Below are 25,127 nucleotides of genomic sequence, written 5' to 3'. Positions count from 1 at the left end.
TTATAAATGTTACCTATAATTTACTACTATATAAGAAAAACTACATTTATCAAATATGATTAGTTATGATGATATTTTATAGCACATTTCTATTACAGATGCTATTTGACACTGTAGGTAAGATTTCTCATATTTTGATAATAATGGACTAATTCATTGACCTTTAACCTTGGCAAGCAGAACTACAAAGAAGGTAAGACTGATAGCGTTATAGCATTGAATGGTTATAGCTTCACTTCGCCTTCCTACATTGTCTTTGTACGGATCATTACTAAGTATTCGACAAATAAGAGAACAATTGTCCAGGAGAGTCCACACTATGGGTAATAACCTAATGGTGGCTAACTACTAACGTTAACGTTACTAGTAAATTTCTCCCTATATAGCCAGCACTTCTTCTTCTTCTTCTACTTCGTTTCGAGTAGACAAGGACTGGTACTGTAATTTAATGCAGAAACTTTCGCGGTGGTTTAATGTTCGCGGGTTTATAATCCGGCAATCTTTTAGTAGAGCAAAAGACGTATTACTGTATATCTCAGAGTCTCCTCTCTCCCAGCACTCAGTTTCCAGTGCTGAATGTTCGTCATGTTTCCGAACATTCAGCACGCTAGCACTGGATTTCCAGTGCTGAAGCCATCTTCGGCACTGGGTTCCAGTGCTGAAAAAGGAGGGTGAGGTTTTCGTAGTTTTGCGCTTCACCGAGAATTTAAAACCAACGCGAGTATTTTTTCATGGCAGTAAGAGACTACAGTGCATGGTAGTACCGCGAAGTTAGAAGCACCGCAAAAAGGCCATTTTCCCGCTACCGCAAAATTAAATCCCCGCGAACTTAAATGCATTTTACAATATTAAAGAAGAAACTGATGCGATCAGTCCATGCGTGGTAGTAATACGTTCACCGATGGAACTTGTAATAGGATTCATTCATGAGAAAATAGACAGCCGAGAAGGTGAGGTCTTACCGTGCACACCCCAGTTTATTTGGGGTCTTAATTCGAGGCTGAGCTGCGCAACTTCAAGTCAGGCCGTTTTTCATAAAATTTGTACATATTTCAAAAAATTCGTACATTCAAATGCTTTGACCCATGGACCAAATGTCAGCAGTTTTCATATCTAGAAAAACTATGTTGAAATTGCGCCTATTTATCTAAGCCTTTGAAGAGAAGAGGACACTCAAATTCAATTATTCCTGTAAAATGTAATTTTGACCTTCTGCCTTTTCTGTATGTTTCTAAGATGTGGACATAGCGTGGAGTCAATTAAGGACTGGACATCTTCCTTAAGACTCCAACAGTTGCAGACATGGGAACGCTTCACAAGTTCCTGGTAGTTTTCGGAATCTGCTGTGGAATTTGGAGCATCGTTAGGGAAAATCAGACATCACATGAGCAGAGGGGAGAATTGATAGACTGGCTAAAACAGTGGCAGCTGGACAAGTACATCCGGGTCTTACAGGACATGGGTAAGGAGGATGTGCATGTGCGGATGTGTGTGTGTGTGGGCATCTGCGGATGTGGATGTGTGTGTGTGTGTGTGTGTGTGTGTGTGTGTGTGTGTGCGTGTCTCTGTGTGTTTGTGTGTGTGTCTGTGTCTGTGTGTGTGTGTGTGTCTGTTTCTGTGTGCGTGTCTCTGTGTGTTTTTGTGTGTGTGTGTGTGTGTGTGTTTGTGTGTTTCTGTGTGCGTGTCTCTGTGTGTTTGTGTGTGTGTCTGTGTATGTATGTGTGTGTGTGTCAGTGTGTGTGTCTGTGTGTGTTTCTGTGTGCGTGTCTCTGTGTGTTTGTGTGTGTGTATGTGTGTGTGTGTCTGTGCATGTGTGGATGTGTGTGTATGTGCATTTGTCTGGTGATGTATGTAGAAAAAAAGTATTCAGAAAAAAGTGAGGTATGCAGAAAGAAGTATTCCATATACTAGGTGTGTGTTTTATTTTGGTGTGCCTATGCATGTGTGTGTTTGTGAACTGTGAGTGTCTGTGTTTGTGTGTGTCATTTTTACGACCTTCCCGTATATAAAAACTTTGAACCTTGCCAAGAAGAATCCTAGATATTTTTATAATAAAATCTGTTTGTTCGTCTTTATAGAAATGACTTCTCCAGTGGAGTTTGCAGACATGGACTATCTGCCCCAGCATGCTGCCTTCAGGAAGCTGAAGAGCCATGTGCAGCTGCAGCTGTCACAGGCATCACAGCAGCTGAAGGAGTACTTGATATTACAACAGTGGCTACAAGAGGAAGGACTAGACCACTACTTGCAGCCGTTAGTCATTGTATTTTACATCATATACATGCCGCAATTTGGAAACTGTCAAATGCTTCAGGTACATGTCCTGTTAATGTCCAGAGGATCAGGTCCTGATCCGGACCTGGACTTGGTCCCAATTGTGAAAACTTGATGTGAATGGATGATGATTCTCAAAATAATGGTCCAATTTTGGACAAAGGAATCTATTTGGCAGAGTATACGATTCCCACTGGCATTTTAAAATCCTGTCTTCACATAAACTGTAAGTTTAACTATAGAAACTTGGTAAAGATAACTCTACTCTACTCTACTTTGCTCTTGTTATTTTCTTGAACCAGTAAGCAGGGCTCGAAATTCATTTTAGGGATTGGGTGCACTGGTGCACCCAGCTTAAAAAATTGGGTGCACCAAAACAATTTTGGGTGCACCACTTAACTTTAAGTTATAACCTAATAATAAAACTTATTTACAAGCTATCAAATTCTTAAACAAGTAACGTTACCATGAAAGACATTTTTATTATCTTTCTAACACTTAGATGTCAAGAATATGATGTATACTAGTATACTTAAAAACCTAAAAAAATATTTGAAAAAGATTGGGTGCACAGATCCAATTTTGGGTGCACCTGGGTGCACATGCACCCAGTATTTTGAGCCCTGAGTAAGTATCAAAATGTGTAAACCCCTGCCGATATATTCTGATCATTTTCTACCCGGCCTAAAACCCGGTCCACTGATTTTTTGGACTGGTCCTGCCAACAAGAAAAAAACAGATCAGAACAATGATAGTGTAACCACACGATATTTCGATAATTCTGCAGATTGTATTCTGATGGAGTTGGAAGCTTAGACAAGGTGTCTGTACATGTGCTGGACAGACTGGCCCAGCAGGGAAGTGATGGGGACTACACAAAGCTGCAGAATGTCATCAAGTCCATGACACAGCAGCAGTTGTCGGGGCAGAAGAGACGTCTGTGGGAGAGAGTGTCTGTCAGACGCTCACACATCACTTGGAATGTCGGTAGGTGGTAGAAGTTGTGTAATATTCGTGTTCAAACTAATGATGCTAGTGTTGAGATTTTAAAAGATGGTGTAAAATGGTGTAAATGATATAAAGTAGAGTGAGATCTATTTGGTAATCATTATGTATAATGATAATGATGACATGTTTCTTACTAATAGGTGAATTGGGATATGTCCTCTCTCATGACAGCCCAACTGCCAAGTGGGAAGCAAGGGGATGTCAGATTCTTATTAACAGGAATGATAAACAAATACTACACGTACCTTCAGTTGTACCTAATGATGAACAAGAAAGGTTAATTTACCCAAAAAAACACGAGATGTTATTGCGACAATTTCTTGCACTTCCAACAAAAATTAAATGCTGCCATCTTTGTTACCCACAAAAAGGCAGGAAAATAATGGGACCACGACATGATGGTGTTTTTAATTGTCTTTATACGTCTTCATTCGCCCATTTCTTTTAGCCTTATTTAGCAGTATTTTATAACAATTAAAGTGGATTATTCACCGTTAGCAATGGAAATAACTCCCAGGCCTTTGCCATGACTCGCTAAAGTTTTGGTGGATCCATGTTTAAGCAGCCCTACGCTAAATATTTCAAGGTGGTTTAAGGTCTTTGAACTCTCGTTACCTTGGTTTTACTATTTTCACACAGCTGTACCATGGAAAGCTATTATTACAAGACTTATGAACTTAAATCAACCATTGACTCAAATTTGGAGTAAAGTTATAAGTAGACAAGTCATGTGACTTGGCTTATCATGGTACTTGACTTACGTTGGGTTAGAGGCCCTGATACGTCTTCCACCACAAACTGAAGTAGTGTGACAAGAGACATGTGCTGGTGTTAACACATTTTCTACAGGTGGAATGGTAGTATTTGCAACAACTGTGGCCCTGTTATACACCTGGGTCTCCAGTAACTATGAGTACCTTACGGAACACCCCCCTCCCACACGTGGGCGGACACGGCTCTATGAATACATCACTGGCAGCTTCCTGGACCCTGCCAGGTGCTATGTTGAGTGGGGATGGAAAGAACCACAGGCTGTGGGAGAGACTCTTAAGTTTACAATCCAGGTAATGAAAGTGTTTTATACTTAACAGGGGATAAACTTAAGTATTGTTCATGGCTTGTCTGTCTGTATGTGTCTGTATCTGTCTCTGTGTATGTACATGTATGCCTGTGTCTGTGTGTGCATGTCTGTGTGTGCGGCTTCTCTGAGGGTCTGCATTCCTTTGTCCGTAACCGTTGCATACTATAATTTTAATTCACCGCTACAGTTAACCGTAGCCGGCCCTCTCATCAAGACCTATACCAAATATAAAGACAATCAGGCATTCTGGGGTTATCGTGTTGTCAGACAGCTCCTGAAAACATATTAAGCTTCTTGACTCTGCTAATGTAATAAATGGACAAGCTTTTAACCTATTCTGTCTCTTTTTAGTTCTACCAGAGGAATGGTATGGCGTATCCTATCTCCGACCACGAGAATGTTGTGGTGGAGATTCTGCAGGGTTCCACCCAGGTGTCAGCTTATGTGGAGGTTGGGAGTGCAGAAAGCTCAAAGGCACACACCGCCCATGTTACTTTTACTGTGAGGAGGGCAGGGACCTACAGAGTAGTGATAACACTGGGAGCAGGGATCCACATTGCTGGCAGCCCCTTTCACAAGGACTTTATCGCAGGTAAGGTAACAAGTGCTATCTGTGCCACAGATGTATTTGTATCTGTATTTCATTATCTTCTGATTTCAACATCAAATTTATGACTGCAAAAACTTGGTATGTCAATGTTGTATGCAAATAATTCAGTTTGCTCCCGTTGAGAAGATGGTGGATGCTGTATGAGATGTCTGACCGTTTCCATATTCTATTCAGTTGCTTGAGTACAGTTACCTATTAATAATGTGTATCACAATATATGCAGACTTTCTTAGATCCCTGGTTACACATAATAGAACATGGCCTCCAGGCCTATCATGGTTTTGAGTGGGGTGGAATGGTGGTTGGTTGTCGGGACTAGGTCAGCAGTCAAATGCCATAACCACTGCTGATAATGTTGTTGCTGTATACTGCAACAGTACTGTTATATTGCTGTAACTGTGTCACTGATGAAAGGTAAGTGGATGCTAGCTGAAATGCCTTGGCCAAAATCTATTCAGTTGCTATGTGGTAAATTATACCAGATGTGTAGTTTAATGACATTGTCGTATGAACATGACTGTTAATGTGTAACTCAGATGTATGATATAATATTATCTTTTACAGACTCAGAAAACTGTGCTAAGGTTCCTGTTTGTCACATGTTTTCCCCTAGGCCCTGTGGTAGCAGAGAAGACAGGGTTTGTACATCACAGCTCTACTGTGGTGCTGACAGAGGGAGAGTTCTTCCCACTTGTTGTTCAGCCACGTGACCAGTATGAGAATGTTTGCTCCCAGACCATTGAGCTAAACCATGGCAGTGGTTATAATCTCCAAATCACTCCAGTAAGGATGCATGATAGATATCTATTTATCTATTAGTCTTAAGGGTCCCTTTGGTTGTTTATCAACAGTTATGGATTTACATGGGAGCCCAGTATTAATATACAACAAAGCAATCAACATCAACTCTACATTTAACTGATCTGGATTGGCCTATGTATACTTGTCACTGATATGACCTGGTTTCAAAAGTACCTTACAACAGGATGGGACAATCCACTAGCCCAATTGTCCCAGGCAAGGGAAAGTGCTGATTGGGCAAGTACAAGCACATAGTTCTCTTTGAACTACATGTATTGGCATGGTGTTTTTGTCCCCTAAACGGTCTTGTACCTTCCTGTCATGCTATTCATCATCATCATCATCGGTCGACGTGATCACACGTTTGCACACGTTTACACACGACGGGGTTATACCGCCCCTTACGGGCTAACATACCCTTTCGCTGGCTAATTACAAGACTGCCAGGTCTCCCGTCCTGTCATGCTATTACCTGTCTGTGTGCTATGCAATGTACACCTGACGTTGTTCAAAGGGAGAATCACCACATTGACTTTATTGACTTGACTTTATTCAGATCCACTTTTAGCTATTCTAAAAAGCTATTCTCCCAGTGGTCTACATAAAATACATTAATACACGCACAACATTACATACATACAAACATAATAATACATTGCAAACTATACAACTGAGAGAAAAACAAGTTCATTTAGTAACTGTGTTCCAGTGGCAAGCCATTCGGTAGAGGAAGCGCTTCCTTTCTGCATTGGTCCTAGGTTTTGACAGTTTGATGCAGTTTGTTGTTGTTGACCATGTTTGGTACCGACTGTTGGTTGACTGGAATGTGAGTTGGGTGTACAGTGGTTTTGGTAGTCCTGTGTGCACTATCCTGCAGAATGTGGCAAAACTTGTTGTATTCTTTCCTTTACTGGTAACCAACCCAAGATGTGTAACCTTGTTGCACTGTCCGTCTTGTTATCACATCCAAGGGCAAACCTTGCTGCTCTGTTTTGTACCACTTGGAGATGTTTGATGTTTTTGGCTGTTGTGTTTCCCCACACTGGAGAACAATAATCCAAGTGAGAGAGTACCAGGGTTTGTGCCAGGTCCTTTCTTATCCTAGGAGGTAGTTTGTTTCTTATCCTGTTCAGTTGACACATACTTGAGTTACACTTCTTCACTATGTTAGTGATGTGAACGTCCCAGGTCAGGTACTGATCCACATGCACTCCTAGTAGTTTTGCGGATGGGACCTGCTCCAACTGTTGTCCCCTGAGCTCTAGTTGTAGTGGTGGAGCCTTCCCTGCTCGCTTGGCTGTTCCTACTAGCAGCGATTTTGTTTTGCCATTGTTCAACTTAAGCAAGTTGTGATCAGACCATTTTGCAACACTCTCTAGATCGGCCTCTGTTTTCGTCCTGATGTCGCTTACTGTACGCCCTGGTGTTTGCACTGTGCTGTCATCTGCGTATTGGTCAAGTTCACCATTTTCTGTGACAGTTGCCATGTCATTCACGTAGATATTGTATAACTGAGGTCCAAGACAGCTTCCCTGTGGGACGCCACACTGTAAGGTTTGCACTTTGCTGTGGGAGCCATTCATGTATACATGCCATGGCCGATTTGACAGGTTTGACCACATAATGTCTGCGACTCAATTATGCCTCAAAAACAAAACACTATTGCGTGAATGTGTATATTTGATATGTTTGTACATTATAATACATGACATTGTAACATGTGTGATGATCGTTTCTTCCAGGTTGGTAACAGAGACTCATCCACAGATCCCATCAAACAAAAGCTGTCTGTCCTCTCCGACGACCAGACCAAACAGATTGTGATGTACCTCAAACTGGACACTCTGGGCTCATATAAAGCTGTGGGCACCTACCGGGGCAGCAGCTTAAAGAATGGCGACTTCAACATACTGGTTTTGTCAAGTAGGTGTCTAGATGGGTGTTGTGCTCATAGATAGTGAAAATGAAAGACTAATGTTGAGTGGCTGGTTCTTTTGTATGATGTGACATTCCACAAACATCATTCAAGCAATATGGTCCCAGTTACAGTGAATAACATTCATTGGTAGTGTTTTTCTGAATGATTGATACTGTGTGTATGAGTTACATGTACATATACATTGTGTTGATACATGTGTTACTGTTACAGTAGCTAACTAAGGTACATGTTACATGTTACTGTACCTAAAGACACATGCATGTTACTGTACCTAGCTAAGGTACATGCTATACAATAACACTGCATCTAACTAAGGTAAGTTTTTCTTTCCAGAGACTGATTCATCCATGGTGCAAAAGAATGTTGCGAAGAAGAGTGTGAATGTTTGGTTCGAGGCCTACCTTTTACTGGAGGGGAAAAAAACAAAGAAGGTGTACTGTTATATTTCACCGAAGGTAGGTGCGATGTAACCTTTTCTTTATTCCAATACAGCGTCTTCATCTTATGGCAATGGACTTTTTACTAGGGACATGAGTTGAAATATGTACAAAGGTGTATGTTAGGAACCTCATGTCAAATTTTTGAAGATCATCAGTGAAAGAGTTCAAATTCAAACTACAATGTACCTGATGTACCATCAAACATCATTCCCAGTAATGCATGCAATTTCAGATTTGATGGAGCTAAAAAATACTTGATGATCATGAGGTGTGTTGACACAGACAATTCCCCCAAGTACATGTACGTAGGAGAGACAAGACAGTAAAACATAGACATCTATAAAGCAAACTTGACAAAGGTAAGCTGTATACATGTAACATGGAGGGGATTGTTGGATTGTTTCTTTGCAGAATTGAATTAAGTAACTGCTCGCTAATTGTCCAAGTGCTGACCAATAAAGATGAATGACTAGTATAGGATTGCGAAGATTAAATTTTGTGTCCGAATTATTTCTCATTATATATAGTTTACAGTTTGCATATATGAACTTTACCTTTCTGTTACAGTGTATTGCCATTCTTCCCTTATTACTTCCTCCCAGCAATTAACAGTCCGAGAATTTATTCTAAGGATCATTCCTAGAAGACTGTACACCTTCAGGGTATGCCCTTCTACAAAGGTAAGACCTCATCAGTTTATATATATATAGTGTGTGCTAATATGTCCTTTTGTGTGTTCTGTATTGTTATTCTTAACATTTAACAGCATTATTATCTATGAAATTTCTTTCAGAAAAGTTGGAGCAACATTGCGAAAAAGCTTTTCCTTTAATATGTGGATTCATTTTGATAAATGAAAAGTCACCATATATTGTAATGATTAAGTGAGACTGTTTCATCAATTTGAAAGTTCAAGGATTTAGTCAGCTGTTTCCCTAGCCTAGGACTTCCGCAACTGCACAAATAGTAAACTACGTTAGTGAGGCCACAGCAGATAGTTTTAAGCCTCCTATATGCAGACTCCAAATCTAATGCGCAGGCAAAGAAAACATCTGTGTTGTAGTGCTTCCTGTTGTGTCCGAAGAACAGTATTACTAACTTGATGTATATGAACCAAAACATTCACATTTCACACATTAAAGAAGTGTTCCAGATGTGTGCATGTTGCGGTGGTTTCACAATAGCTAGCAAATTTTTTCCTCAAATATTTCTTGGACATTGCAGGTGAATGGAGGTAAAATTAGCCATCTGGGAGCTTCCTGCGATGAAAAATGGAGATGCAATGGACATTTTAAAAATTTCTCTTACGATTTATGCTGCCCTCATAGCAGGCTTCGCTACAGCCATTTCTTTCTAATGATGATGTGGAATATTCATGTTTTCTAGTTCACCTTCAGTGGCCTACGGAACAGTCATGAGCTCCCTTCCTTCACTGTGGACGATGGGTGCCAACCACCTGTGCACTTAGCCTGTAAGGACAGGAACGTTCTGGCAGCAACATTCTCACAGTTCCTGCTGAAAAATATTGGTAAAGGGAGCATTTTACTTCAATTTACATTCAAATGTTATAAATCTAGATGGGGATTCAACAAGATACGAAGCATATTCTGGTTAATAATCTGCAGATGATATTGAAAAATGATTCCATATCTTTATGTAGAAACTTCACATTGAAGTTTTATTATGGGGAAAATGGGCATGAGTTGGCAAACTTTGTGCAATTGTCCAGCGCAATTTGGTGCAGTACAATAAGAAATATTGCCCACTTTATTTTTAATATTTATATATATTAGCCACTTCATTCTTCTATAATTGCTTTGAGTCAAAAATTATCCCATAGGAACCAACTTAAAAAGGTACCATTCCCCTCATTATTACCCATGTGCAGGGATCGAAATACTTTTTTTTGGCTACATGCAAAATTGCAAGTTGGCAAAAATTTTACGTGCAATTTGAAAAATTTACATGCAAAATACAACTAGTCTATACTGCAATGTTCTAGCCAGCATCCATCACTCCGTCCTTTGGCAGAATTTTTCTGCTAATGACAGATAAGAATTTTGCTGATTCTGTCATTTTTGATGGACAGAAATCAGCGCATAAAAATATTATTAGACAGAACTTAACATTTTGGGAAGATATCAACAAAATCAGCATGTAAGTTTGCAGCAAAGACAAATTTGATTATTTTTAACACATATTGATGACTGGTGACAATCCCTGTCAGACAAACACCATGGCCGCGCGATATGTTGGGAAAATCGGTGCCCCCTCCCCACTACACATGCATCTTGTCGCATCATGCTGACGTTTTTGCTGTTGTTTTTCCCGGTTGACTGTCAGTTATTGCCCCCTAAGAAGCTAAAATCTGAAATACACATGTACCTGAATATTTATCAGGCTTTCTGAAATTTTGGAAACATTGCAAAAGTTTCAAGCCATTTTACAGCTATTCTGTTCCCGCGAAAAAAGCTAGCTTGAATCAGAGAATTTTGATCACATCTATTGAAGTTACCAGAGAAAGTTACTGGGAAAAGCAAGGAAGGAAAAAGAAACATGTCCATGTGTCGTTCTGTCTAAGAGTAACGTTAGGGTTTCTAATTCCTCAGTATTTTTACTATAGGCCAGGTATTTTCAACATGCAAGATTGCAAGTTCAGAATATGTTTACATGCAAATTTCTAAAATTACTTGCAAATTGCAAGTTAAGTATGTGTATTTCGAACCCTGCATGTGTCTGTTTGGGTGGAACTACTCCAGGACTCCGGGTCACTGAAATGGTCGCATATGCAACTGGAATTACAGCTGTGTGACTTGATTTGAAATCACAATCGGATTGTTACATAGAGTCCATTCCAAGACACCATGAGGCGATATTTATAATTAGTCTGAATTATTTTGAATAAAAGAATATCTGAGCCACAATAATTAAATTCTTTTTAAAAAATTGACTAAGAAAATGCTCATCTATTTGAATTCCTTTGAATATTTTAGAAACATTTTGAAAGTAACTGTACAAAGATAACTTTATTTAGAATAATTGTGAAACCTCTGTGTGATTATTTCACATTTACAAATATTGCCAAATGGTAAAATTAGTTTTTATTGCCCCCATAAAAGTAAGCCCTATTGTTGCGTCTGTATATTTTTAGATTTCACTGCTGTGCACTGGTGGATCCTTTGTGGTGGGCCATTGTTGCATGGCACCCAATGATACTTTGCAAGGATGTGTGAATTGCTATCTTCCCAGCCCACTGAACCATTTACAAAAAATGGTAGAAAATGGTAAATAATGGTAGAATGCTGTTATCATTATTTAGAAACCATTAGAAGTATCCAATTCCACACCATGAATATTTCCAAAGTTTTACAGGACCAGGGAAATATTTATAAAGTTGAAACAGTATTAAAAATATTTCTGAAGTATCAAATGTCCTAGACATATAATACAAAACTTTAAAATCAATTCTAAACAATGGCAAGAAACATCCGCATGGTGTCTTGGAATGGACTCTATAAAAATATGAAGCAAAAATTGAGGACTGTACTGATAGATAATGTCTGAAAGGGTTCTCCCCAGATGATGGAATATTGCCCCACCGCATTACTGATTTTCAAATGTAGGGCGTTTCTGATTATCTTACTCACATTTATCCAAATTCGTTGGATATTTGCAGCCTCGTTGTTCCTTTGAGATATTGATATTTTTTGCGAGACTTACTCAGATCGGTTGTACTGTGACGCATTAAAGTCAAGCACAGTTATTGTAGGAATCTGAAATTTTTGTCATAAAATGTAAACACACACTTCTGCACTTGAATAACACACATTTCTGCACTTTAACTATTAGTAAGTTTAAGGCTAGTATGATACTTTTGAGCAGGCTCTGTTTTCTTTACCTCATGTCATCTAAGGTCACACCATAATCAGAAACAATAATACAATAGCCTGAACCACAAGCAAAATGCATGGTATACTATAGGGCTGGCGTGTCACTGTAGGTATGAATAGACCAGGACATCATGACAGCATGTAATGCAAGTTAATTTCCATCTGATTGAAAGGATTGAACGTTGACTTCAACTAGGAAAGCAAGCACGTTTATCTGAATGTTACATTAAAGTTTGCAGGGATTTAATTGCATTGTAGGGGGGAAATTGAGTGTTTGCGGTGATTTTGAGTTTGCAGTGAAGCAGCCACTGCAAAAACTGCCAAAAAGCCCCACAGCGAACATTTCTCTATTTACAATAATTACATTCTACATTTTGTCTATTAGACTGGTTTGGTTTGGTAAATCAAAATACAATTTGTACTGAAAGTAATGAAAGTGATAGCAAAAAATAATAATAATCATTTGAAACAATTGAAACTGATGCAATATTCATGTAATATTTCTCCCTTTTCTTGCTTTAGGCGGTTCTGAGACATTTAGCGACAAGCAGGACTTTTTCTACCGTGAAGTTCGCAAATCTCACAGTAAAAAGGCGACCTGGTCTACGAACATCTCTGTTAAAGTCAACAGGAGGGACCTGCTGGATAGTGTAAGTCAAAGCTCTCACTGACAGTAACATTTGAGGTTTGTCCTTTCCACTCATAATTGATCTTGACAACAAGCCACATTCTTTTGTCACTCAGTGGATTAATTTTGTTGAATGTCATTTCATAGTAAAATTGGAGAATACTCTCTATAACAGATTTTACAACTGTAGATGGAGCAACCAAAGGGAAATTTACCCAGCTAACATTTCAGTTATAACAGTAATATGATTTTGTATATCTCTGACAGACTGAGTCTATTACTATGATGTCAAATTTCTGATAATCATTGTATCTTTGGCACAACATTGTCATAAGTGGAAAAAATTTTCCCCAATTGGTCTACAGCTGCTAATTAAACATAGTAAAATGATAGCTAACGACGATCCCATTCATTCCATAGCTGTCCTGATATACATTGTACCTCTCTACATGTAGGATAAAGAACATATTCATAGAACAATTATTTATCATATTTGTGATATTAGTTTGCATCATTTTCAGGGTGTCTGTTGTTGTGTCATACTTCAGTTATCAGGAGATAATGTGAGCTGTGATTAGCTGATCTGGCGGTTACAGATCTCATGCAGTTCCAATTGATAACTTTTTAAATTAAAATGTTTGCCACCATCATTGTCATAATTTTATCTCTTCTAGTCCATGAAGTCAACCAAACATTTTTCATCCTCGGACTGGGGGAAGACATTTGTTGTGTCCTTTTATGGGGAGGAAGGTAAGCTACAATCTAATTTAATCAATCAAACTTTGAGCTACATTTGACATATGACATTTGTCATGTACACATGTATCTGTATGTAATATCAATTGGATTAATTATACTGAACAAGTATTCTTTATTTTTGTACTTTAACATCTTCTCCTTTAACCTTGGAATTGATGTTGGCTTGTTTATCTTTTAACCTATTAAAGGTATATATTTAATACTCATTTTGCAGTTGCTTTGTAAGGTTTTCAGCATTGGTTAAAAACCTTTTCGGGGGGAGTCGGAGGCCAAAATTTTATGTGCGTGTAGATGTTATCCATGCAATCAAATCAACATATGGCCTTGTAACCTCTCATATTTGGAACTCTGGAAGCATGATGCTATGCAAGTTTAAAGACTTTACTAAGTACATCTTGTAGTCCTCAGTGAGGTATATGACATGTTTACTAACTGTACACAAAAGGTGCCGTTGGCAAGCTTACTGTAAGTGCCTACAATAGTGTCTACAGTGCATGTACCTACCACAAGCAATGCATTTGCATGACATTTTCAATTGTTATTAATTAAACCATTGCCATGATTCAAAAGAAGTTATAAAAGAAAGATCCTGACTTTGCTCCAAATGTGTAAGTGTCCACCACTGGTACTACTATTGTTTAGGTCTGGACTGGGGAGGTTTGAGCAGGGAGTGGTTCCAGCTGGTAACTGAGACGCTGTTCCGCCCTGACACACAGCTCTTTAGGAGATTCAAGGACGATAACCAAGGACTGGTGAGGAACTTTCAAGCCTTGTTCAATACCGTGTGGTGAATCTTTTGTTTGGAGTTTGGCAAACCCCTAAATAAGTTGGTTCAAATTTATCCTACATCATGTCTGCAATCCATAGCACAGCAATTTGGCTACGAAATTGTAATGTTGGGCTTTAGCGGGCGGTCGTTTCTTTTTGGTGCTGACACGCCCAGGAACCAACCACAATATTGATTCCTTTGTCTCCTAATAATAATTTGATACTTGTTGCAGTTATCGTCTTATTTATACAGCGTATGACAATTTTTAGCACGCATTTCCAGTCAATTTATCCACAGTGTTTGACCAATTTTTTTGCAATTATCCGGCACCAAGACTTTTGTCGTGCAGTAAAGTGAAGTCACTAACAATGGAGTGAATTGGAGCCGATTTGGGATTTTGGGATTCCATGCAACAATTATTAACTGAAGTGTGCTGTTATCCAAGCAATTAACTGGCCCAACCAATAATAGACAATAACATACTTCTGATTGTTCCCCAGGTGCATCCAAACCCTGACCGCCCCCTGCCTGTCACCAAACCCAAGTACTACGAGTTTGCAGGGAAGGTTGTGGGGAAGTGCCTGTTTGAGTCAGCCAAGGGAGGATCCAGCCGGCAGCTGGTGAAGGCCAGGTTTTCCAGGTCTTTCCTGGCACAGCTTATTGGACTCAGGGTCACCTACAAGGTGGGGTTACTCTCACATTCTGTCCAATATGCCTTCCTCACACAGCGAACCTGTCAGAATGAAAGCAAGGTCAATGTGGTAAACAAAAAAAACTTATTTATAGAATCTGCTCCCTTTATTTTTTCTTCCAAGCTGCACTAATTTTCAAAATATGAGATCAGATCATTAATATTATAACTTGTGTTATGCACAGAAATGTACAATGTAGCTACGGTAACTAAAAATAGATTTACCCCATAGTCCCCAAGCAAAATAAATGTTGATGGACATGCAGCCATCTCTAATTGGTTGATTTGGAAATTTGCTGAACTGCTAATTATGATGATGCTGACCTCCTAATTGTGATAGTATCTAAGGATGAGCGGACATCCTGAAGTGTGTAATTGTATGTGAGCCACCCCTGCACTCAGAATGGTTTGGTCTGTATGACCACGTGATTGGTCATTCTGTGACCTTTTACCAGTAATTTAACTTTTTGTCTTTCGCCGCGCTTCCGCGGCGAAAGGCAATCAGACTGATATTAGATTGCTGTCCGTCTGTCCGTCCGTCCGTCCGGGTCGACCATGCCATACCGTGCTAGCGAGATATTCTACCCTGCAGATTCGATGGTATTGCCAAAGGCCATGCAAGTACTAGTATGTATGACATACGTATCGGCCTGCCATGAATGTGCTGCTTGGTTTATGCATGGCTTATTAGCAGGAATAAAGGACCTGCAATGTGCCCTGCACAACGTATTTGTAGACGTCTATTCAACCAAAGACCTCCGCGATTCAACTTGTACTATATCTGCAAGGTAAAGAGAAAACATTTAGGTATCTTTGCGTACGTGTATTCGATGGATATCAGTCACACTTCGTTTCTCTTAGTGAACGCGGCGCGTACGAAAGGGTCCAAACGTTGTGGTGTCTTTCCTCCCAGTAGGTAGGGGTAGGTTGGACCTTATGATTAGGCGGTCGAGAAACACTGGGCAAGTTCCAAGGACGTTATTGTCCTTGGCAAGTTCAGAGCATAACAACGTTACAATGCCAGCAGTTGAAGGAAATCTTCATCTCACAATCTGTCACTACCACACAGCAATATTGCAATGTAATTGTGGAATATAGCGTTTTTTGTGTGCGTAGAAATGTAGAAGAAATTTTCTTTGACACGGGTGGGCGCAAAGCATCATGGGGCAGCAAAGAAAGTAGATAGCGGGGAACCCCCTACAGCTGTAGGATCAACCAATCAGAGGTGCGTATTGCGATCACGTGCACGTCTTAGCTAGCTGCAAGCGTAAAAAATCCTGGAATTGGGCGGGCAGTCTTCAATCCCAGTGTCAAAGATATTTCCACGGCTTGCGGAGCTAGCGGCAATGCGAAAAAAATCCTCGGCTTGCGCTGAGGAACTGGGCGGGCAGTCTTCAGTCCCAATGCCGTCGACTGGACAGCGGCGAGCACGTCGCTAGCTCGTGAAACACACAATGACGTAATTGCTGTTTGTTTTACTAGGGGTGAAACCGTCATTTCACCATGTTTCACTCTTTTGTCACGTAGGTGCAATATTTGCTTTCACCCTTCCATATTTACATGGGAACAATGCGAATCCGGGTGACACATTTTCACCGTGTTTCACCAACATTCACCCATTATGTGCCATTTTCACCGTACGCCGTGTGGTAATGATCAAGGAGGTTAAAAAGAGATGGTAGTTGCAATGGAAAGAGATCCTAAAATCTTCCTAAACTTCAACCTACACAAGAACAGCATCGGCTGTCCCGACATAGACAGGAGAAAAGCAAGGTAAGGGGTGGACACAATAAACTATACAGCAAAATATCACTTTTAGCAAGGAGGTTAACCTCCTTGCTTTTACTAGTTTTAGTCCTTCTTTAACCTCCTTGCTTTTAGTCTTCAGATGCATGACGGGTAAAATGTTGATTTGTACCTGTTTTTACAGATTTCATGTTTTTAAGAAACTGACAAATGTCGTAAGTGTTGTCCAAAATTTAACATTATTTGGCGAATATCCACAGTATTTGTTGTAGCATTCTAAAGCTATGAAAACTTCATAACTAAATAAAATGATAACATGCTCTTGGCCACAAAAGAAGTGACCAACAGTAATTATATTGTCTGGCTATGTTACATTTGCTATTTGACCTGAAGTCCAAATTTCTGGAGAATCATTATTTGTTTGATTGTTTGGTTGTTTGGAGGTTTGGTTGTTGAACCTCATATTTAAAACAAGGAGAGTTTTCGGTTTTTACAGTGAGTAGGTTAGTTCCAGTGCCACAAAGCCTGTGTCTACATCAAACATGTGTCTAGTTGTAACATATTTTGATTACCCCACAACTCGCTCATTTTTGCATTCCCTTTCCTTACAGAGAGAGCATTAAGCAGGTAGCTAAGCTGTTGGTGCAGATCCATGCCTTGGACCACGCCCTGCAGGTCGCCAGAGAACACAGCCTCAAGGATCTCAAACAGATGGTTGTCGGGCGGTAGCACATGGTTACCACACAGGATACTATACATCCTTCAGAAACTTGGGAACATGGGCTTTCAAAAAACTTACCACCTGTAGCTTTTACACTGGTCAGCTTGTGGTCATCTCATATGGTAAAGGATATCTAGTCCATTGTATAGTAAGTCCTTTCATGAACTAGTGATATTGAGTAGCACAAACTTAGATGGGGGAGGGGAGGACCAGGTCGGATCAAAGAAATCTCCAATTGTTTCCATCTCATGTGAACCGGGTTGACAGACATGATGTAAGATTTTGGTGTAGAAATGGCCATTGTAACAAACCTATAATTACCGGTATGTAATTTTAGTACGCCTTATTCTTATAAAGGATTCATACCTTCTGTAACATCTGGAGTCTGTACATGTTCATAGTGTGTACTGGTGCAGTCTCTCTGCTAGCAGGTAGTGAAGAAATACAGTCAGAATATGATGTCCTTTCCACTTTTACATTGTACAACTCAAGTGATGGCTATCATGAGGAAATATCTGCCTTTGATCAACATTCATTGAACGGAAAAAAAGCATCCATCCTGAATCTTAGCACATTCTAATCGTGTTTGGTGAAGACTGGTGACAGTGTATAGATTGACTTGAGTAGGGAACTGTGAGCATTGTACATACAGGAAAGATGTGAAAGCTATATACAATGTATCTACTGAGTTTTGTGGAGGTCTACTGTCAAAAGAGTCAAATAAAACTTGATTTTTTTTTGCATACAAAAATCGTTACCGACTGAATTTGTCACAGTTATTCTATTTATGAATCTCCTAAAGGCACAGCATCAAGTTCTTTGACGAGGTCTTTTTTAACCTCCTTGGTGTTATTAAACAGCCGTCGGGGTCTCGCTGGCGGCGTCTCGCGTCCTCCCCAGCCATGTGGAAATTTTGGAAGGTCGGTGACCGGAGAGAGCTCGCCCGGAACGTCGCATGTATAGACAATTACTTTTGTATAGTTGCATATGTTGGAACAAATAGCAATTTATTACAGGCCTGCGATAACAAAACCTACTAGTATATTGTTTTCGTTGGCGTCCATGGGCGCCACCATTTTGTCCCAAGGGAGTGTCGCATGTTGGGAAGGGGTGTCGCGATTTTGATGTGTTATTACGATGTTACAATTTTAGGACCATATATCCGTGCACAAAATAAAGCGCTTATATACCGACGCTTTCGATCAGTCCTCTGATCCTTCTCAAGTTGAAATGACCCAGAGCCTAAGTCACGATGTGGAGAATTACCTCTATGAAATCCAGAATTGTGCAGAGATCTGACGTGGGGTGGGAGGCGGTTGCATGTGGAAAATTGCTTACTACTCGAAATTTCAAGGGATCTTCGTGGAAGAAACTTCAACAAAAGTGTATCCCTCTTTGATATATGTAAAATACACTGACTAATATTTTATCTAATTGATTTCAAATGAGAAGATTCCAAGCTACCCCGATGGAGTGAGTTTGTGGCCCATAACCACTGACGTAATGAATCAAAATCTCAATAATTTTGCATTCCGAAAAGAAATGAAACGTTCCTTTCAACATACCACAATGAAACTGCATTTGCATTTTGAAACTCATTAAGTACAATTTTATTAACAGACACAGACCTGACAAAAATCAGTAAACTGGATGCTGCACCAATTAGAAAATGAACACATTATATCAGCAGGCATCTATACGTTTAAGGGCTTACTGGTGCAATAAATTACGAGAACAAATTGAATAAACTTTGTACGTCAACGTACAGAACAAGTGTTGTTCACATGAACATAGGACTTTATAACACCAGTGGTAATCAGATACTCCACTAATTCCTTAGTAGCGAAATGGACAATTGTTTTGAGTATCGCCCCTTCAAAAGTTTTCACAGACCATCAAGTCCGGACCTGCACCTGATCCTTTGTACCTGTACCTGAATTTTCTGTTCCAGTACCCACCCCTAGTTCATACCATTGAAACTGTTCTGAAACTCATCTGGTAAAAGTTTTACCTACACAATATAAGTAAGCGAAAGACCAGCTTTTTTTAAAAGCTCTTGTTTTGCTGTACATCTTTCTTGAACTGCTAATTATGACAGTGACGACCATTCAATTGTTTGCCACATTGACATACAGTGTAACCTATAGGGACTGGGCCAGGCCAAATTTGACCCTTATATGGCCAGGTGGCCCCTATAGCCCAAAAGGTACATTTAACCATGAGCAATAAGTTTCCACTGAGAAATTGAGTCTTATACATTTACACTACATGTGATTAAAACATATTGTAACAACTGTAATCAAATTCTGGATAATTATCTACTACTACAAGATAACGTTAATGCTATTCCCTTTTGTTTTTGGTAAAGTCAAAAATTTGTATTTATGTTATGCCATTAATTGTCATTTACTGGCTTAAAAAAAGTTGTGTGCGGTATGTGGTGGCTCAGGTTCCCAGAGTTGTCAAATCTTCTACTTAAAAATCATCAGCAAAACTCTGAGAACGAGACCTATGTCCGTATTTTTGGACCAATGGGAACCCTGGAAAAAGCGGGTAGGATATGGGATAATAGTGACCTGGGTTATGGTGGTAATGGAGCCTTCTAATTGGTCCACGCCACCTGGCTATACGATAATTATGTATAATTTTCAGGTATATACATGTCATCATCACCATATACATCATACATGGATGTATATGCAGTGGCGGCGACACAGCATGGTGTGAATTACTTCTTGCGATACTGTGAATAGATTGTCGCGGATACATTAATTGGCCTTCTGAAAGACATTCTTAATCATTATTGCCTCTGTTGATGCAGAAGGCTCACAGGCCTGCTAGAGGCGAGTACAAGCTTAAGCCTCCTGGCATATACGTGTATTCCTTTCCCGGCATTTTTCCTTTACCAGCATATTTTCCTTTCCCGGCGTATTCCCGCTTAAAAATCGTGAATCTACTCAACCCCCAGCCTCCCTACAACTTACGCCAATGCCCCCATAAAGGCTAGTGAAGGAGGCTAAAATGGTTGCTCATTGCAGTTTTGGTCTTATGATAATGTGATCTTTATATTTGCACAATAATTTTTCCCCTAGCATTTTGCAGCAGATGACCCTGAGTTCTACAAGACCAAAGTGCACTACATAGAGACTAACGATGTAGAGGACATGGAGCTGACCTTCACTGAAGAGGTTTACGATGTCTCTGGGAAACTAGTCAAGGTCAGTTTCTTTTTTACAATTACAACAAGAGAATATGTATTACTTACTACTAGGGGTGGGTACCTGTATTATATCGGCAGGAGGTCACACATTTGGGGGCTCACCGGTCCAATAAAATAACAAGAGAGTAGAGCAGAGTTAATAGTAATATCTACCAAATTTCATTCTACCAAATTTCCACAGTCAAACTTTGTCTCAAGATGGCCACTTTCAGTAGCCTGGGTACCATCCGGATAGTAGTTCACTCCTATGCTCGCTTCTGCTATACGTCTGGAGGCTTACGCATTCAAACGTGTGGTGGTGACGCCAGTTGATGAGCAAATCAAGGAATGGGTTCTAGAGCACTTGTTCGATGACAAGGCCGGCGTCCGCATGCACAAGGGGACAGAAGGCTTTTCCGGTGTTGGAACACCAGTTTGAACGAGCGCTTGAACCCATTCGATAATTTGCTCATGTGTGGGAATTACTCTCCACTCAATAATGGTGATAGACGAGAGGTGGCATCAGACATCTTTAATGCTCTCATGTCTTTCTCGGCGTAACAGGAAGATGTCTACGGCCCATTGGGCATTGTGCCAGAACTGAACGGGTTCTCATGGAACTTGGCAATTTAAACGTGCTACTGTAAGCGCGACGATGCTAATTATCAGTCGTTTCATTAATGCTCTTGGTGAATAACTAAGTGCTACGCAATTTCAATGTGAGGCACTTGTCCCGGATAGTGGGTGTGTACAATTGCTGGCAACGCACGTGTTTACTAACATCTAATACTCGCTAAACAAAAACGATATTATATATCAACTTTTCCTAGGGTATTCTGGTTAGACAGAAGGTGGCACGAAACGTGTTGCAGAACTATCAACAATTGCTCGCCGGTATAAGTGTAGACAACTTGAGGCTATTGACTACTAGCAACTTGTGACGATGAAAATGTGAAATGTTTAACAGAGGACTTCTCGGTGTAAGACAGAAACAGGCTATTTTGCCATGCAATCTATGCAGTGTCTGCTAGAAATAGAACGACTCTGAAAATACGAATTACTAACCAGTGACAATGGGTGCCGCTACAAGGATTTGTAATTACAACTTCTACTGCCCTCGATCGGGAGCTATCGAATTATATTTCAAACAGTTCAAGGAATTGAAGAGCTGCTGCCGGGGCTGGTGGAGGTAGAAGCCGGCCGTGTCTCCAACTTCCCGCCTCGAGTTTATTCTCGTAGAGCAGGAGAGGAGGTGGGCGGAGGCGGGCGGAGGCAGTCAGGGGTTCTAGCTCAAAGTAGTAGCAGAAGGCGATGTATGTCCGAAATTGTGAGGCGTGGTTAGCTTGTGTTGAGCTTGCAAAGGCTGCGTCTGCAGTGTCTCCCACTCTAGCAGAGTCCAGGCGACACCTGTGGCAAGAGATGTAAAGGGACAGTTAATGTGTGTGGAGACCCGAGACCTGCAGGGGCGATTGTTAGTTGAGGGAACGGATCACCAATGGTGCGAGAATTGGAACCATTTTGCTTCGACCAGGGTCTCTGTCCATACATGTACCTCCGGCCCTCTGGCATCGCAGAATCGTCGCTGGTAACTAGTGTCATGAGTGCCAGTGGCTTAAGAGATCGGCCAACGTGTTGTCACGGCCAGGGACGTGGTGCGCTGTGAGACTGAAGTCGAAGCTCGCTTGGAGGAAGACCAGCTCCCGTGCACATGCCTGCATGAAGTCATCCGTGGAACGACCGGAGCGTATAACATGGACTGTTGGCATATTGTCACAAGCTAAGTCCACTGCGCATCCAGTCCAGAGGTCACCCCAGGCCTTGCAGGCGACGATTATTGCCAGCATCTCCAATCTGTGGATGGGATGGCTATTGCGTATGACGTCGGGTGGGAATGCAGCGTGGAGGAAACGCCTGTCAAACGTTGCGCCGCAGCCTGTGAGGCAGGCGTCTGTCGTCGGCAGGTCGGGGGCGCCGCGTAGGATCCGGGATGATTGACACGCCATTGAAGTGCTGCAAGAAAGTCAGCCACCACTGTGAGTTAACATCCTTCTTTAACTCGCTACCGATGCGTGTTCGGTGGTGGTGCCGCTGCAGTCCCTTTAAGGTGGCGATTATGCGTGACAAGAACACCCTGCCAGGCGTGACGCAGGCCGCTATGAAGGACAGTTTGCCGAGTAACGACTGGACTTGTTGCTGTGTGGCTCTCTTCCTTGTCGCCCACTCTCGGAGTTCTCGTTTTGACATTTCTTCAGTGTCGTACTGTATGCCCAGAAAGGTCATCTTTTTGGCGGGTGGTGAGGCCTTCTCTGCGGATTCTGCGAGGCCGAGTTGTTGGAAGGTGGAGCTGAGGGTGGTGAATGCGTCAGGTGCCTTGTCCGAAACCTCCGCTCCGGATCCCCCGAAGTCGTCAATGTAATTTACGCAGTCATACCCATGTGACGAGTAGACGTGATTGACCGCGTTAGTTGTCTTTTGACAGGCCATACTCGCCGATCGCAGACCGAACGGAAACGAGGAGTCGAAGTAAAACTTCTTGCGCCATCGGAAACCCAAGAGATGGTAATCGTGGGGATCAACAGGGATTTGCCGGTACGCCCGGCTAAGGTCACGTTTGACCAACAAGCAGCCGGGTCCCTTCCTGCGAATAAGAGGCGTCATGGCTAGGCAATGTGAGGTAACATCCATTGGCATAATACCGGCAGTAATACATACCGTCATGACATAAACGATAAATTTTCAGTGATCCACTAGCGCAGCAACAGTAATTTCCGAGGTATGCACACTTCAGACATCCACGTATTTCACACGTTTTCAAAAAGGCTTCGATAACAGTGCATTCGAAGACAACAAACACACTGTCACGTTCATTGCAAGATTTGTAGATAATAATCACACGTGCTCACGGCACAAGATAAGCATGATTTAACAGCAATCTTGAAATTCTTTTGCTGACCAACAACTCGTGTAAAAGTGTGAAGAACCGCTGCATTATCGCCCGGATCTACGGCTGAATGGGTCAAATTGAACGTACGCCGCCATTTTCCAGCCATTTTTAATGCTACACCAGCAGTAAAGTTTTACGTCATAGCGGTTGTGACGGACCGAAATTAAATTAAAATTCTTGATAGTATACGCCCATTTTCTCATGACTTTTTGTAATACATGCTCACGCAGGTTTTTATTTTGTGCAATTACTAACAGGAAAGGAAGGAACAACAGAGGATGTATAAAGGTACATAGCGGCAGTTAATGTGCCGTGTTTCATTCTGTCGGTATTATTGCACCCCCTTCCAACCACGCGCCCGTTCTCCATGCAATTCTGCGGTGTGTACCAATTACGATATTATGTTTTTAGCAGGACAATCATTGAGAGACAAAAAAAAGATACACGGAAGAAGTGGCAAAGGTAAGCTGTAACAGCAACATGTAACTGGAGAAAATGATGCGTTGATCATTTGCCAAATTGCTTGAGAAATTGCAGTAAACCTGCCGGTATTATGCCAATGGATGTTAGAACTGCTCACCGAGGTACTGGCGGATCGGTATCCCGTCATTCAGGGATCGTCCTCAGGTGGAAAACGGAGGTCCACGACGCTCTCCATTGGTCGGAATCACACTTAGGTACAGTCTGAAGAGGTGAGGTTACGAAGTTGTGTTGGAATGGTGGCTCGGCGAATGGTCCGTGTGTAGCGCCGCGGCTCAGCTCCTTGGCAAGGTACTTGTCTACAGCGTCGGCGTGTGCGACTGGAGATGAGTGGTTGCGACGCATGCTAGCTGGAAGGAAAGTGGTGGCATAGCCCAGTGGCCAACCAAACTCCAAGAAGTCAGCAACTGCTTTGTCCTGGTAATTGGACAAGGCCTCTCGCCAGGCTCTAAATATTCAGGTTTGACGGGACAGGAATCCTCAATCCGCAGAAATTGTAGCTTTCGGATTGATAAACGGCTTGGTGGAGTTTGCATGCCGACTAAGATGCGGCTGAATTGGCAACTGTTGGGGTATGGGAATGCAGAGATTGACGAACGACACTACAGACTTGGGCGTTGTAGAGAAGTACTGAGAAAGACCTGGGTTGCCAAGCTCGCGCTGACCGCAAAGTCCCTCCGCAGCAGGGGGACTGGCCTCGGCCATCCGTGACTGTACTGTCTGCTGTGATGAAGACGATGCCGCCATATTATTATTACTGACTGGGACGACATGTGAGCTACGAGGCGCTGTTGAACCGATTTCATAGTTATGAGTCTGGCTGTGTAGGAATGGCGCTGCCTGAAGACCGCGGTGTGGGAATCGCTAGTCTTCTGTGACCGTGCTGTCCGCTGTGAAGAACACTTAGGAACCGTGTCCAGGAGCGGGATGCCAAGAGAGCCAGAGCTGGCCTTGAAGTCACTGAGAGCTAACGCCGTGTGACCTGCTGTGTGACATGTTTGAGAACTGGGGGGCTTGTTTGGGCCCCTTTGTGAGTTGTACGGTACTCTGAGTCGGTTAAACAAGCGTTTGTCAAGTCCGGTAAATCTGTCCTGTTACAGAGGCCTAGTCAGACCCTTGGCTGCCTTGTGGCTGTATAGGCCTCCCG

The 25,127-nt window shown here is 41.5% G+C and overlaps 1 protein-coding gene across 3 annotated transcripts in view; it reads left to right on the top strand.

Annotated features, from left to right (window-relative positions):
- Positions 1 to 146: 146 nt before the first annotated feature.
- Positions 147 to 25,127, top strand: part of LOC118421425 (apoptosis-resistant E3 ubiquitin protein ligase 1-like) — a 37,879-nt gene continuing 12,898 nt past the window's right edge. The window contains exons 1-16 of one of the 3 annotated variants that reach the window (XM_035828724.1): positions 147 to 193; positions 1,237 to 1,462; positions 2,079 to 2,253; positions 3,119 to 3,261; positions 4,132 to 4,346; positions 4,715 to 4,955; positions 5,587 to 5,756; positions 7,517 to 7,697; positions 8,047 to 8,168; positions 8,756 to 8,833; positions 9,540 to 9,681; positions 12,566 to 12,693; positions 13,346 to 13,421; positions 14,073 to 14,182; positions 14,700 to 14,882; positions 20,450 to 20,575. In XM_035828724.1, the coding sequence (XP_035684617.1) occupies positions 1,303 to 1,462; positions 2,079 to 2,253; positions 3,119 to 3,261; positions 4,132 to 4,346; positions 4,715 to 4,955; positions 5,587 to 5,756; positions 7,517 to 7,697; positions 8,047 to 8,168; positions 8,756 to 8,833; positions 9,540 to 9,681; positions 12,566 to 12,693; positions 13,346 to 13,421; positions 14,073 to 14,182; positions 14,700 to 14,882; positions 20,450 to 20,575 (2,250 nt within the window). In that variant the 5' untranslated portion in view covers positions 147 to 193; positions 1,237 to 1,302. The other 2 variants (XM_035828708.1, XM_035828717.1) reach the window with 2 other exon arrangements.

This window comes from Branchiostoma floridae, chromosome 1 (assembly GCF_000003815.2).
Source record: "Branchiostoma floridae strain S238N-H82 chromosome 1, Bfl_VNyyK, whole genome shotgun sequence".
Taxonomy (NCBI): Eukaryota; Metazoa; Chordata; class Leptocardii; order Amphioxiformes; family Branchiostomatidae; genus Branchiostoma; species Branchiostoma floridae.
Note: the sequence above shows the minus strand (reverse complement) of the source record. Positions and strands in the feature narration are given on the sequence as shown.